A 15,436-nucleotide genomic window follows, 5' to 3' on the forward strand; every position below is an offset into this window, starting at 1 on the left:
ACAAGGCCTTGGGTGTGATTCCCAGAATCATAAGAAACAAAATATTAAGAATTAAAATATATAAAGAACCGGAAAATTGCAAAGGCTTGATACATGCTGACTGACTATTACTTCAGTGTTAAAGATGGAGGAAAATTAAGTTATTCTCTCAAGGACAATTTTAAAACAAGGACTCAAAGACTAGATGAGTAGTTTGTGTCACAGAGCACAATGGTGGAGTGCCTGGGTTCGATGCCCAGCACTGCAAGAAAGGGAAAAAGAAGAGCTGTTATTCCTACTATAATTATTCCTAAAGAGCTCAAAGATGTTGCAATCAATTTTGAAAAACTGAGGCTTTAGAGAGATAAAGTGACTCATCATCACAAAAGATTCTTTATTACGTTCATTCATTTTTTTCAACAGATATGTGTGGAGCACCAACAAGTTTCTAATATCAAGAGAGGTTACTCTCGCGAGGGGCACAATGGTGAGAAGAGTGCCAGCTTCACATCCATATCACCCAGTTTCAAATCCTAGGTCTCCCATTAACTAGTTATGAGACTTAGACAAATCATTTGACTTCTATGATCCTCAGTTTTTCTCATCTATAATATTAGAATACTGGGATTGAGGGTATACCTTAGTGTCTATGCTTATCATGTGCAAGGCCCCAGGTTCAATTCTCAACACCAAAAATAAAAAGTGAGGCCGTTCATTCTGCTTCTTAGAAGTTTTGTAGGAATTAGGTGAGACAAAGTTTGTAAATGACTAGTATAGTACCTGTCACAGAGTACCACATAAATAATAGCTATTATTGTCATTCCCTTACGTCTATGGCTTACTTCATTTTTTTCACATTTTATGTAACTAAAATCAGTATAACTCCACCAGACTATGTGAGCATAGTTTACCACACACATCTTACAAATGCTTTATATGTTTCATGATTTTTTAAATAATCTAAACAGCTGTTATTAAATCAGTACTGTGGATATCATCTTAGAATGAAGACAATATGGAATTACCTTTAAGACTGTAAAAAAGAAATGGGCAAGTGAACTAAAAAGAACTTTCTCAAAAGAAGAAATTCAAATGGCCAAAAAACACATGAAAAAATGTTCACCATCTCTAGCCATAAAGGAAATGCAAATCAAAACCACACTAAGATTCCACCTCACCCCTGTTAGAATAGCTATCACCAAACACACCACCAACAACAAATGTTGATGAGGATGTGGGGAAAAAGGAACCCTCATACACTGCTGGTGGGAATGCAAGCTAGTGCAACCACTCTGGAAAACAATATGGAGGCTTCTTAAAAATCTAAACATAGATCTGCCATATGATCCAGCAATCCCACTCCTGGGGATATACCCAAAGGAATGCAACTCAGGTTACTCCACAGGCACCTGCACACCCATGTTTATTGCAGCGCTATTCACAATAGTCAAGTTATGGAAACAGCCAAGATGCCCCACTACTGACGAATAGATTAAGAAAATGTGGTATTTATACACAATGGAATTTTACTCAGCCGTGAAGAAGAATGAAATCTTATCATTTGCAAGTAGATGGAACTGGAGAACATCATTCTGATTCAGGTTAGCCAGGCTCAGAAGACCAGAAATCGTATGTTCTCCCTCATATGTGGACTTTAGATCAAGGGCAAACACAACAATGTGATGGGACTTTGGTCACATAATAAGGTAAGAGCACATACGGAAGGTATGAGGATAGGTAAAAAAACAAAAAAAAACATGACAGTATTCGATGTCCTCAATGCAAAGGAACTAATGCAGAAACTTTAAAGCGACAGAGGCCAACAGGAGAAGGGGATCAGGAACTAGAGAAAAGGTCAGTTTGAGAAGAATCAACTTAGAATGTATAACATTTGTACATGGAAGCAGTGCTAGGAATCTCCCTGTACAGCTATTCTTATCTCAACTAGCAAAAATGCTTTATCCTTCTTATTAGTGTATATACTCTCTCTTTAATAAAATTAGAGATAAAGGCAGAACAGTTTCTGCCTAGAAGCGAGGGGGTTGGGGGGAGAGGGAGGGAGTGGGGAGAGAGGGAGGGGGCGGGTGGAGGGGTAGGGAGGAGAAATGGCCCAAACACTGTATGCACATATGAATAAATGAAAAAGAAAAAAAGACTGTAAAAATGCTGAAGCACCTCAGTGTGGAAAAGCAAATACAAGATACGCTCCTGAGTCAAGTAGCCCTCTTCCCAGGAAAACAGCTGCTTCAATGTTTAGCCGAGAAAGATTGGGAGCTGGCTGCTATTACACTCTGGGAAAGGGCCGACAAAAGGCTATTTCCTAGGGCCAGGTGTGGTTCAAGGGAGGCCATAATTGTAGTCCAAGGCTGGCCCTGGGAGACTCTATCTGAAATATAACTAAAGAAAAACTTAGCTGGGGTGTGGCTCAAGTGGTAGAGCACCTGCCTAGCAGAGCGAGGCCCTGTGTTCAAATCCCAGTATAGCACCCTCCAAAAAAACCTGCCTATATCTTAAACTTTAAGGTACCCACCCTTCCAACTCTGGCTGTAATACCAGATGAAATTAAACCTACACATCACTGTCCAGAGGCTGGTTTGTGATGATGTTCCTTCCTTCGGGAGCATAGTTCCATTGCACATCCTGGATGCCCAGGTAGTAGACTCGAGTGGTCCCATCAGTCAGTAAAGGCCACAAGGATTGCATGAACAGCAGAGCCCAGAGGAGCTGGCTTGGCTCCATGGCCCACATTACTCTGAGAAATGGGCAAATGGAATCTGCTGGTATGAGAGAAAGAGAACAAAGTGACTTTGCATGTGTCTGGCAAACTGGAGAGGCAAAGGCCAGATCAAGTGACTGAAAAGGCAAAACCCAATTAGCCCAGTTTCTCGACCTTACTAGACACCTTTCAGTTCAACAAGTATTCAATGATCTCTACATAAAGGACTTAGAGGACAAAGTTAAAAAGTTACCTGTACTGATAATCATGTATCAGTTCTTTCAGAAGAGAAATCCGGATCTTGTTCTTTTAGCACTATAAAAGGAAGAATGTGCTCTGGCCCAAGAATCAGGAAACAGGCACCAGAAGCCTGATTAGGCCACACTGACTCCCTTGGTCCCTAAATCAACTGACTAATTCTTCCTTTGCCTGTTTTCCTATAAGCAAAAGGGAAAGATTCATTGCTGCCAGTTCCCATCACCTATAAATTGTGCTTAGAAAGCAAATGAGAATTCATCAAAAGACATTTATTAGAATATTCATAGGTCCAAAATGGAGACAGTCAAAATGTCCAAGAATACTAAAATGGGTAAGTAAATTGCATTTTATTCATACCATGCAATTGTATATACCAATAATAATGAACAAACTACAGCTATGCACAATAATATGGCTAGCTATCACAAATGTAATGTTGCATAAAGAAACCAGACACAAAAGTGTGCATATTGTTTGATTCCATTTGTGTAAAGTACAACATCAGAGAAAAGTGACCTGTGCTGTTAGACATAAGGATGGGGTGGAAGGGTGACTCAGTGGTAGAGTGCTTGTGCAGCAAAGGCCACATGCATGAGGGCCTGGGTTCCATTCTTAGCACACACCTCTCTTCACAAAAATAAAGACAGTGTTCATCCTTGAGGTACAGATAAGTGATCAGGAAGGATGTAGGGAATGTTCTGTCTCTTGATCTATATGCTGTTTATATGGGCACGTTCAGTTTCTGAAAACACACTGCACATAAACTGGATTAATGTGCTTTATTCATGAACATTATACTTCAAAAAAGTTACAAAATAAAACAAAAACAAATGAGTATGTGAGTGAGATACTTTGAACTTTCCAGAAGAAATGCTCTCTGCTGGTTCCCAAGGCTACGTAATTTACAGATAAAATCCTGAGTCAAAATGTGACCCAAGCTTCTGCTTCTCATTTCAGTATTATAAGCCAGAAGGTTAGGCTTCTTGGGGCTGAGATGAGACACCCAGTCATACCACACACAGCTAGTCAAACCCAGAAACAAAGATAACATCATATAAACACAAATATACATATTTGCACATACTCTTACTTAAGAGGCATAGATGGACACATTTGCATACATACAAAATGACATTGCCTCACAGAGCATTAGTCACCTTCAGAACAATAATAATAATAATATAAATCAGTATTTATTGGGTCCCCATGGTGCCCCTGTTCTAAGTGCTTTGCACAGATTAAATCATTTAATTCCTACAATCACCCTATGAAGCAGATGCCATTATTATCCCCATAGTACAGTACAGGAACTACAGAACAGAGTAATTTTCCCAAGGCCATCTAGTTAGCAATCAGTAGAGCTGGGATTTGATCCCAGGAAGTATGACTCCAGCACCTATGATCTTTATCACCATGCTATTATACTATCTTTCACAAAATATACTTGCATAGTCACATAATATGTACGCACACAGAAAATGTGAATATGCCCACAGTTAAAGCAATATGTTGGAAAAAGCACATATACTGTAAAACACACAGTTATGTGATTATCCTCACTTTAGAAACAAACATATATACATGCATACATAGAGATAATAGAGATAATGATAATAGTGATGATAGCTATCATTCACTGAGAGATTGCTACATATAAAACTCCATGTCACTGCTTTATATAAATTATTCCATGAAATCTTCAACTGAAGCACATGAAATTGGGACTATTAATCAAAAAAAAATTAAATCCCTAGCACCACAAAAAATTAAAAGATATGCATAGATACATGATTGGAGAGTCTCAGATATCTACTTTGATTAGAAAACATACCTTAGACTTCCTTATAAACTCTCAGGCTTCTCCATGCACAGAAATCATCCAAGTATTAATCCCCAGTCTCCATACTACAGTTTGGCAGAAAATCCTGTATATAAGGACTGACCTGTTTGGGTGGGTCTACTTTCCAAAACGTAGCTCTTCCACTGATCAGTTGTATGGCTTTGAGTGTTAAACAACTCTGAACTTTCTTATCTGTAAAGTCAGTATAATATCAGCTTTGGAGAAATAAATAAGAAAACTTATATGAAAGGGCCCCAGTAATCTGATTATTTACTTCCTCTTCTTTGTCTCTCCTGGCAAAAATTTGTTCATTTATTCTTACTGTCTCCCACAAAGCACACTTTCTGTATTTCTACTCCAAGAGCTGACTTAAATCCCAACCACTCCATAGAGCCACCTCTGTACTTTCCATATCACCATCCTCTTAGGGGCTACTTACTCTTTAATAATACTCAGCTGAACTAAATCAGACTTTGTATTACTGTTACCATTCTGAGCTGCCAGGTAAACTGTCTTTATTTTCCATATTGGAGTTTAAACTCCTTGAGAGTGCATGTCATGTCATAGATATCTCTGTGGATCTACTACCAGACATGGCAGTGAGGGCCATAATAGCTACTGCTAAAGTGACACAAAGAGGTATAAGCATGTATTTTCCCACCAGCTGCTTCTAGTTCAATTTCTGCCACAGTGACTTTAGGTAAGTTTCTCACTTTAATGAGCCTTAGTTTACCATTTATAAAATAATGGCATACGTTAAAGAGGATTAAATAATTCTCACTTTTTGGGAGTCATGGAAAATTTATAACCTAATGAAATACACAAACAAAGAACTACAAAGAATGTGGTATATAAAGAGTTCTCAATGACTCTTTCCAGCTGGGTGTGGTGGTACACACCTATAATCCCAATGCTTAGGAACCTGAGGCAAGAGGGTTGCATTTGGAGGTCAGCCTGGGATACACAGTAAGATACTGTCTCAAAAAAATAAGCAAACTAATGAAAAGACTCATTCCAGCTCTTCTACAATGCCAATACATGCACTGATAAAACACAGGTACACTCACATGCACCTACAAACAGTACCATATAAGGTAACACAAATAGCCATTCCTTAGAACATTCATCAGGGAAGAAGTGTCCTTTGTTCACCCAAAGTATGAATGCAACCTGGACCTCCATCAACTCTCCTCAGAAAAGTATTAGCAAGACAGTTGTAATTGAACTTACTTACATAGAAAGAAAACTGTCCCTGGTAAGAGTTCCACAATTGGAGAAGTGCAGGGTAAACTTGGAAATATTCCCAGGAAAGACTAGCCCACACCTTTAGTATACAATGATCAAGCATTCAAAGTGGTGAGTAATGGTCCAAAGGGCTTAGACAATAGAACCTGGGGGGAAATGCTACCTAATATTCCTAATATTCATGTAGCAGTTTTCACTTCATGATGTATTTTTCATATCTGCCATCTCATTTAATTCTCAATATCATATGAGATAAGGACTGCTTTCCACATTTTACATACAGGGCTCAGACTTTGAATCACACCACCTAAATGAATCCTGCCTCCACTATTCCCAACTGTTTGACTTGGGAAATTGATTCATTTCTCTAGCCACAGTCTTTCTTTTCTTTCTTTCTCTCTCTCTCTCTCTCTCTCTCTCTCTCTCTCTCTCTCTCTCTCTCCCCCTCTCCCTCCCTCTCCCTCTCCCTCTCCCTCTCCCTCTTCCTCTCTCTCTGCCATGCTAGAGATGTAACCCAAGGCCTCATGCATGCTAGGTCAGCACTCTACCAGTCAGCAACACGTCCACCCAAAGCCACTTATATTATTCCTTCCTTGGAACCAACATGAGCTGGGCATGGTGATACATGCTTGTAATCCCAGCACTTGGGAGGGTGAGGCAAGAAGATGTCCAGATTGAGGCCAGTCTGGGCAACACAGTGAGTTCCAGGCCAGCCAGGGCTACATACAAGGTGCTATCTCAATGAAAGGAAAAAAAGAATCTGAACTTGGAGTAAGCCAAACTTAGGTTTGAGTACTGTTTTACATTGTGATTAAATGAGATAACATTATGCAGCATCTGGGACTTGGCAGGCACCTGATAAAAAATACTAGTTTCCCTTCTTTCTAATTACTTCCTTTATTTCCTCCCCAAGGTGGAATTTGTAATGGCTATTATTATTGTGGAATTTGGCTTTATCATATATTTTAAGAGCAGCAGAGAGGGAGAAGTCCTAATTTCACTTAGAAGCCACTTGGATATTTCATGATAAACAGGAAAGGGTTCAGGCACCAGGAAAAAAAAAACAGGTTCTACTTCTGGATTCTTCCTTTATTCCTTACATGACCTTGAGCAAGTCACCTAACTTCCAGAACCGGTTTTCTCATCTTTTAAAAGCGGGTAATTTTTGTCTGGGGCCCCTCATTAGTTTGTTATGAAGATCAAATGAGATGAAAGATATAAAATCCCTGTGTAAATTTTCACTTTGGTAAGGTTATTTATCTCTCTATTGAGACACAGAGAAAAGCCAGACTGATAAGGGAAAAGGGAAACAGAAAAGGAGAAAGGAAATAGGGAAGGTGAGCAAGACTCCTGGGGGAAAGTGAAAAGGAAATATTTTTAAAAAGTGAGAAGAAAGGCAGAAGGCAAAGTAGGGAAAAATCTAAAGAGAGTTTCTAGGCCAGTTGGAATCAGACATGGTTTAATTAATATACTCTGAGATCTTGTTTCAAGCTGAAAAAAAGGTCAGCCACCATCAAGTCAAGCCTTCCCTAAATTTATCTTCCATACCACCTTCCAGTGATCACAATGCTACCTGGGCCTGGTGTTTATCCATGATAATTTGCATCACTGTTTTCCCTAGAATTTACGAGTGGCTCCTTAATGTGATAATGTTCTTGTTCTTTTCTCTCCTTCCTCCCCCTTTTTTAAGTGGGCTACACTGGGTTGAAAAGACTCATCCCAGACAAAAGATCACTCAACTGCATAGTAATGCTGAGCTATACTGGAGCCAGGCCTCCAACCTCTCAGTAGCCTTCCTAATAGATCTCTGTCAATATTCACCTTTTGGTCTGCTGCTTTCTTAACTCCTTCTTGCTCTTTCTTCACCCTGTGAAAGAAAACATACTTAAGTCAAAGACCTTGATAAAAATCTCATCTTTTGCCTATAAAAGGTATAGTAACTTTTCAATAAATTATTTTCACCTGTCTGAGCCTCAGTTTTCTCATCCTAAAAAATGATTACTTATTTCACAGGACTGTTTTGAGACTAGATATTTGAGCCTCAGACAAAGGGCTTGTTTGGCATATAACAAGTGCTCAGTAATGAGAAACAGAATACATTATAGACTCACATATCTAGAAAACCTTTAGAAACCATCTTTTTGTGATATATAGAAAGCAGATCAGAGCAAAGGCATTTACTCAAAATCATGCAGTCAGTTACTGGAAAAGCCAGAATTTGAACCCTTGTTTACTAAGAGTCCTGCTCTTTAGGTGCTACAAATGAAAAGATAATTCAGATTTTTAGCTTAGCTCAGCTATCATTTATTGGCTTACTCTGTGCCAATTTTGTCTTAAAACAGGAATCTGAGCATGATTGTTTTTAAGGGTTTGAGTCCCCCATTTATGTAATCTTTGGGTCCACCCCTGCAATAAGCCTCCCCAAACTGGGAGACAGAAGATGAACCAGCTCTTTCCACAGGAAAATGAACAATTCTCTGACTCTGAGATAGTCCCAGAAACAGGCCAGCCAGTGTGATCATGGCCATTTTGGTGAAAGGAACAAAAGGGGCCTGTAGTCTCCTTTAATTTCCCTGTGCACCCATCCAAGCTTCCTCCAACTTCTCAGTCATGGCCACTGACTCTCTCAGCAGCCAATGACTTTCCTAAACCCAGCTGAATAAGAGTTCTGCATAGGAAGGCAGGTGAGGTTGTTTGGAAAAAGAGGAAGAAAACTTACCTTTTCTAGAGAAAACCCTTCCATATTCCTGTCAGAGGCCCATTGATGTTGAACTGCAGGCCCCAGCCAGAGCCTGCCAGCCCTGTTTACTCAGTATCCTGGGTTACAAGGCCTTTCTCATAAATTAAATTCGGGGCTCCAGTTTGGTGGGGGTACTGGGGTGAGTGAATGGGGGAGGGGACAGTGCTGGATGCCCTCTTTTCCAGAAACTAAAACTACTGGAATGTCCTGTTCCGAGCCGGTTTGGTACAAAACCCGGGACGGGTCTTTGACCATATCCGGGTGTGTTCCAAATCCTGGCTAGGATCTCAAAAGGAATTGCAAGGGGGTCGGCTGCACTTCTGTTATCCCAGCTTTCTAGTTAGCCTTTGCTAACCCAGGATAAGAAAGCACATTGAGAGTGCAGCCAAATCCCGCAGGGGGATTCCAGCAGCTCCATTTAGAAACTTGTGCACTGGGGGTGTAGCTCACTTGTAAAAATTATTTTTAAATAGGGTCCTAAAAATGTAGGGTGAAACTGGAGTCTGGATTTTTTTTTTTATAGCCAAAGGCCATCCTTGTCCCTGCTAGAAAGAGAAGGAAGTGGAAAGTCACTGGACTGAGTCAAGAGATCTAGATCCGAGCTCCCTGGCTTTGACAATAATCTGTTGCGTGGCTTTGGCCCAAGCCCTTTTCTCTGGGCCTCTTTCCATTTATGCATGAGGTCCATGAACTAAATATGGACCCTTGCAGCTTTGTAAAATTACATATCTTGGATTCCATGAAGAAGGCACATTCTGAATATTAAGAGCAGAAGAGACTTCATCAAGATGCAAAATATAAGGAAAGAACAGGTGTTGTGTCATTCTTAGAGATAAGGCTGAGTTGCTTATACCTCTGGAAAGGACTGCATCTACCCACTACCAAGCAGACCCAGGTATAGGAAAGGGGCAGGTAGAATGGCGGGTTTACTACCTGGTATCCTTACTTTGTGAAGAGGAGATCTTGACTAGGAGCAGCTGCTGTTCTTCAGGCAGGCTGGACACATTTTCCTCTCCTGGATAAAAAGTGCCTGGAGCAGGAGTCAAGGAAGAGGACTTTCAGAAGACTAAAAGTCCCGCTGAGCTGGTGGGGCAAAGTCTATGTCATAAAGCACTAGAGGTTTTAAGGGTGCTCAGACACTTAGAAGCTGCCCTATGGACTGCAGCCCAGGCCCAGCAAAGTGGAAGCATAAGTAAAGAGAAGGGAGGAGCTGCCAGCCTCAGCTCCCTCAGTAATGCTCAGTGTTCAAGGGAAGTTGGATCAGGCCAGGGCAGTACCTGAGATTATCTGCCTGGCACAGATGTGGACCTTGAAGCAAGAGGAGGAAGGTGGGTCCAAACCCATTAACCTGGGATCCAAGTCCAGGCTCTAAGGCATTTATGACAGGGAGGGGAAGGGATAAGGCCTCTGCTCTGACTCACGAAACACAAGAAACAGGTCATTATAGACGCTCTTGAGTCAACAGAGTGAATACTGCAGGAGGCCAGCTAGAGGAGATTTCCGGGCTTATATTATTTATTCACCAATTTCATTGAGAGGACACACTGTGCCCACATCTGCAAATCCTGGGCACATTTCTCATGCCTTTCTCAAGGGTCCCTTGGAAAACATTTTTAAGTTGATGCCTGTAGAACAAAAGTTGGCAAGCTTTTCCTGTAAAGGGTCAGTTAGTAAGTATTTTGTTTTCAGAATATACTGTTTCTACTTTATCTTCAGTTGTAGTTCATAAGGTAAGTCTATATTTCACAAGCACCAGGCAAGATTTTATCCATGAGCTTTCAATTCCTCCTACAGACTTTTTAAATAACATAAACATTTGAAATATGGCATCGTTATCAAGAGCATGGAAACTGGAATCAGACATCCTTGATTGAAATCCCAACTCTGACATTTCCTGATTCTACAACCTTGGAAAAGTAACTATCTTTTTAAACCTCAGTTTTCACCCCTGTAAAATGGGGATACTAATACTACCTATTTTGAGCTGGAGGTATGGTTCAAGCAGTAGAACACCCGCCTGGCAATGCAAAGCCCTGAGTTCAAATTCTAGTACTACAAAAAAAACCCTCAATAAATAATACTACCTGTTTCATACATAGGACAGTTAGGAGGACTGAAATAAAATTGTACACATGAAAAATTTACCACACTGACTGGCACAGAGTAAAGGAACAAAAATGAGAGTTTTTTTTAATAAATAAATAAATAATTTACTCATTAATACAAGTTGTTTTATTTCATGACAAAATGTTTTAAGAGTTTGGGCTTTACATTCTAGTTGTGCTACTAAAGAACCCACAGTGATACTAACAAGTCATTTTGCCTCTCTGGGACTCAGTTCCTTTAACTGTAACATGCAGAAGACAGTCTGAATTTGCTTTGTTAAAAATTAATTTTGTCAGCAGAACCCTTTCTCTAACAGAATCTTAGAAAACACTATCTATGGAAAATGAAAGTAGAACTCTTCTAGGTAGTTTTCAGAGGGAAAGAGGAAGATAAGCATGGCTGAGGGGACCCAGGGACCTGCCAAAACTATAGCGTCGGAGCCTAGCACAGCACTTGATAGACAGTTGGTACTCAATAAATATTTGCCTATTGAATGAGTGTATGTAAGACGAATGAAAGAATGAATAAGATAGATTTTGAGCTGGGCTTCAAAGGCAGCAAAATCCTACTAGAAAAAAGCTACATTTGTAAATTTCACTTTCAGAAAAATGACTTAGGAGAGTTTTTTCAGTTTCAAGGTTGACTTCATAGTACCCAATAGCATCACTGTTTGACCAACAAGTCTATTTCCAAAAGGCCTATGTATATGTTACTGCCAGCCTCTGGGTTATTTAAGTCAACCTATTATAACTAACTCACTGAGTCCTGTTCCTCTAAGCATCTACTCCCCAAAATTTCTTGGGTCACATTGCTTTAGAAGAATCATGAGCAAAAAGAGGAATCAGAAAGCATGGGCAACACCTGCTTTCAGATTATGTTGCCTCACAGAGTTCTTTAAGGGGCTCCATTTACTTGTTTTATATTCTCGGTAAGGCAGCTATGTAAACTTTCATTTGAAGAGAGTTCTTAGCAAAATAAACATGAAAATGCCCAAATCCAGGCTGTAGTTATAGCTCATGTGTAGTCTGCACGAGGCCCTGGATTTGACCCTCAGTACTGAGGAAAAAACTCTCAAATCGACCTGTGGCATTATTTTCAAATAGCTATACCAACTCTGTTTGGATACCTCTAATAACTGAGAGCTAACAGCTCCCAGGGTAACTCATTCCAACTCTGGATGAATTTTCCTTACATTAACTAGCCAGACATATACCTTCTTTTACCTTTTGTTCATTGTTTCCTTTTTCTAGTGAATTCAGGAGTCCTGAGTAAAATTATCAATCAGTGTCATCTCACCTCTTTTAAACAGCAAAAGAAACAGCTCTTTTGTGAAGAACAGTTCCTTCTTGGGCACCTATAAAGCAGTGCTAGCTCTCCAACCCCATCTTTAGTTTGTTCTCATGCCCAATACTTTTTTTCATTCCCAGAGAACTGTGGTAGGAAGTGCCACTGTGGTGGCTGGCTTACCTACTGCCTGGAGGAAGTGGTCATATTTATGATATGATTTAAGGGAGTAAAAGGCCCAGTTTTCCCACAAACTGACAGTTTAATTTGGCAAAACTGGAACCAGTAGTGAAGGCTTTATTCCATCCTCATTCTGCTACAAACCTGTGTGCAATCAGGGTAGGATATTTCCTTTCTTGGGCCCCAGTCTTCTTGCTTATAAAATGAGATCTTCTATTAGATGGTCTTTGAAGGCCCTTCCAGCTCTCACATTCCATGGTTCTATGATTCGTGGTTTGGATAAGAACACACAAATATCCAGAAGGCACCTGCAGGTTTTTGGACACAATTTATGGCCCTCTATATTTGCATGAGTGACTTTATAGCAAATTCACCATTTGAGAAAATAAAGTGTGTGCAACTTAAAACCCTGACTTTTCTTTTTACATTCAGAAAACCCCAAGATCCTTACAATGCAACTGCCTTTCTAGAAAGTGTATATATAATGAATGCTCAGGATATTCTCCAGAAAGTAGAAAGTAGGTTTCTTCTCAGTTCTGCTTTCCAAACCAATTGATCTTATCTCTACTACTACTCTGGCAAATTTTTAGTCTGGCAAATGGAAAGTATGATGGATTGAAGGTTGAAGTAGGCAGATAATGCCTCTTGCAGAGATTTTATTTCCTAATCCCTGAAACCTTTCAATATATTACATTACATGGCAAGAGTGATTTAAGTTTGCGATGGAATTAAGGTTGTTAATCTCCTAGTTTTAAAGCAAGGAGATTATCCTGGATGACCTTGATAGACCCAATATTATCACAAGGGTCCATTAAAGTAGAAGAGGGAGGCAAAGAAGACCAGGGTGATGAATCCTGAGAGGGATTCTATCCACTATTACTGGCTTTAAAGATGGAGGAGGAGGACTGAGAGTCAGGCAATCTCTAGAAGTCGAAAAAGGCTCCCAAACCCCATCCCAGGATTATTCCCTAGAGCCTCCAGAAAAAATGCAGCCCTGCTGACAGCTCCATATTAGCCCAGTGAGACATACTTTAGGCCTCTAACTTGTAATTATGGAATGCTGTGCAACAGTTTAAAATGAGTTAAGAAAATTAAGCCATATTTATGGATGGAGAGAGGAATTCACAGGCTGATAGATGTGAGAAGAGAGAATAGTGAAATGTTAGTAGTAGAATCTAGGTTGTAGGTACATGGATACTCCCTGTAAGATTCTTTCAAGTTTGCTATCTGTTTGAAATTTTTCATAATAAAATAATAGTGAAAAAGAATGCACTGATTAGATGAAGAAAACAACAAAACATGAGTGAGATTTGTGTTACAAAGATCTATATCTATATAGATACAGGTATATGTTTGTGACAGACTGGGGCATGCACAAAATGATATGATACCACTTAACATTAAAAACATGTTAATATAACAATATTATGCATTTTATTTAAGTAAAACATATATATGCACTTGTACAGTCACAAAACAATACTGCATAATCACATATACCATTGCAGAAGATAGGTCATTTGTGTAAAAGAAACACACGTGAGCAAAAACATAGACAGAGGCAATCTAATAAAATCGTAACAAGAACCTAAAGGGTACAGAACAATGTATATGTGCTAGGATTGAAGTGGCGGTCAAAGGAGACATTGCCTAATCTGCACTGCTTTAATATTTTACAAAAATAACAGTCAGAAATTACATTGAAATAAAAATTTATATGAAAATTATATATGTATCGATAGATAGATAGATAGATATAGCACCATTTTCTCCATTAAGAACTCAACCTACCTGTGATAGGTATGATCTATGAGTACTTACTGCTCCTTATGACCAAGCCTTCCCTCAAGGATCCCTTTCCTTCTGGGGCCTAACATTTGGTCCCTAGCCCTCAGAAGCCAGAGATCCCTCCCTTTTGCACCAGTCAAACCTATGACATGATTAGCTTTAAGATTCTGGAGACAGCAAGCATGGAATTGAGTCTTTGAATACTACTTCAATTCTTTGTCTTTTCCCAGGAGTGAACTTTAGGCAGAGTTTTTCAACCTCATTGTGCTACAGTTTCCTCATCTATAAAATTGACACAATGGTAGTAACTACCTCAGAGGGTTGTTGTATTACATGAATAAATGCTTGGTAAATAAGTAGAATATCTCTTAACACATACAAACTTCTCAATAAATATCAGCTGACATTATCTGTCAAATCTCCATGATTTTGACTAATACTTCTGACTGTTATGTTTTAGTCAAAGGAAGCCATGCATTTTGTTTCTCTGATTCATTTCTGATTGATTGATTGATTTATATAAGTATGTAGCCCAGGCTGGCCTTGAACTCATGATCCTCCTGTCTCAGCCTCCCAAGTGCTAGAATTACAGACCTGTATCACTACACCCCACCTCATTTCAGTTTTATAAGAAATTTTAGAACACTCTTCTTTCTCAGGCAATGGTTATAATAAAAATAGTGTAAAGAGAGCTGGGGTATAGCTCAGTGTTAGAGTACTTGCCTAACATACATGAGGCCCTGGGTTCAGTCCTCAGTACTCACATTAAAAATAGTGTAAGAAAAAAATTATAGATGTCAAAAGGAACATCAATTTATGCCCAAAGCCTAGTTTAAGGACATAAATACGTTTGATTCAATAGCATAATTCTACTTGAAATGCTCTTCACCTCAGTTTCTACTAACCCAAATCCTTCCTATCCTTCAAGAACCAGAAAGTCTCCTCTGATTCCAGCCTTCCTCAATTGCTTTCTCCTCCAAATTCCTACAGCATTTTAAAAATATGTTTCTCTCTCTATTGCCCAGGCTGGTCTCAAACTACCGGGGTCAAGTGGTCCTCCCAACTCAGCCTCCTGAGTAGCTGTGACTAAAGGCATGTACTACCACACCCACCTTCCTAGAATATTTATTTACTTATTTATTTATCTTAATTTTTATATTTGTGGCACTAGGGATCAAACTCAGAACCTTGCACATGTTAGACAAATGTTCTATCACCAGGCCACATGTTCTCTCTCATATGTGGAATATAGACCCAATACAAACACAAGCAATATTATGAAGCACAGGTCATGCTAAAG

At 39.5% G+C, this 15,436-nt stretch overlaps 1 protein-coding gene across 18 annotated transcripts in view; it reads right to left on the minus strand.

Annotated features, from left to right (window-relative positions):
• Positions 1-10,159, minus strand: part of Heph (hephaestin) — a 77,131-nt gene extending 66,972 nt beyond the window's left edge. For 3 of the 18 annotated variants that reach the window (XR_012444604.1, XM_074063994.1, XM_074063989.1), the window contains exons 1-5: positions 9,725-10,040; positions 7,860-7,905; positions 4,897-4,985; positions 2,949-3,010; positions 2,552-2,756 (exon numbers count right to left, since the gene is read on the minus strand). Coding sequence is in view for 14 of the 18 variants with exons in the window: in XM_074063994.1 (XP_073920095.1) it covers positions 2,552-2,756; positions 2,949-2,964 (221 nt within the window). In the remaining 4 variants the exon portion in view is untranslated. The other 15 variants (XM_074063990.1, XM_074063993.1, XM_074063991.1 and 12 more) reach the window with 15 other exon arrangements.
• Positions 10,160-15,436: the final 5,277 nt, after the last annotated feature.

The sequence above is a fragment of the Castor canadensis genome, chromosome X (genome assembly GCF_047511655.1).
Source record: "Castor canadensis chromosome X, mCasCan1.hap1v2, whole genome shotgun sequence".
NCBI classification, from domain to species: Eukaryota; Metazoa; Chordata; class Mammalia; order Rodentia; family Castoridae; genus Castor; species Castor canadensis.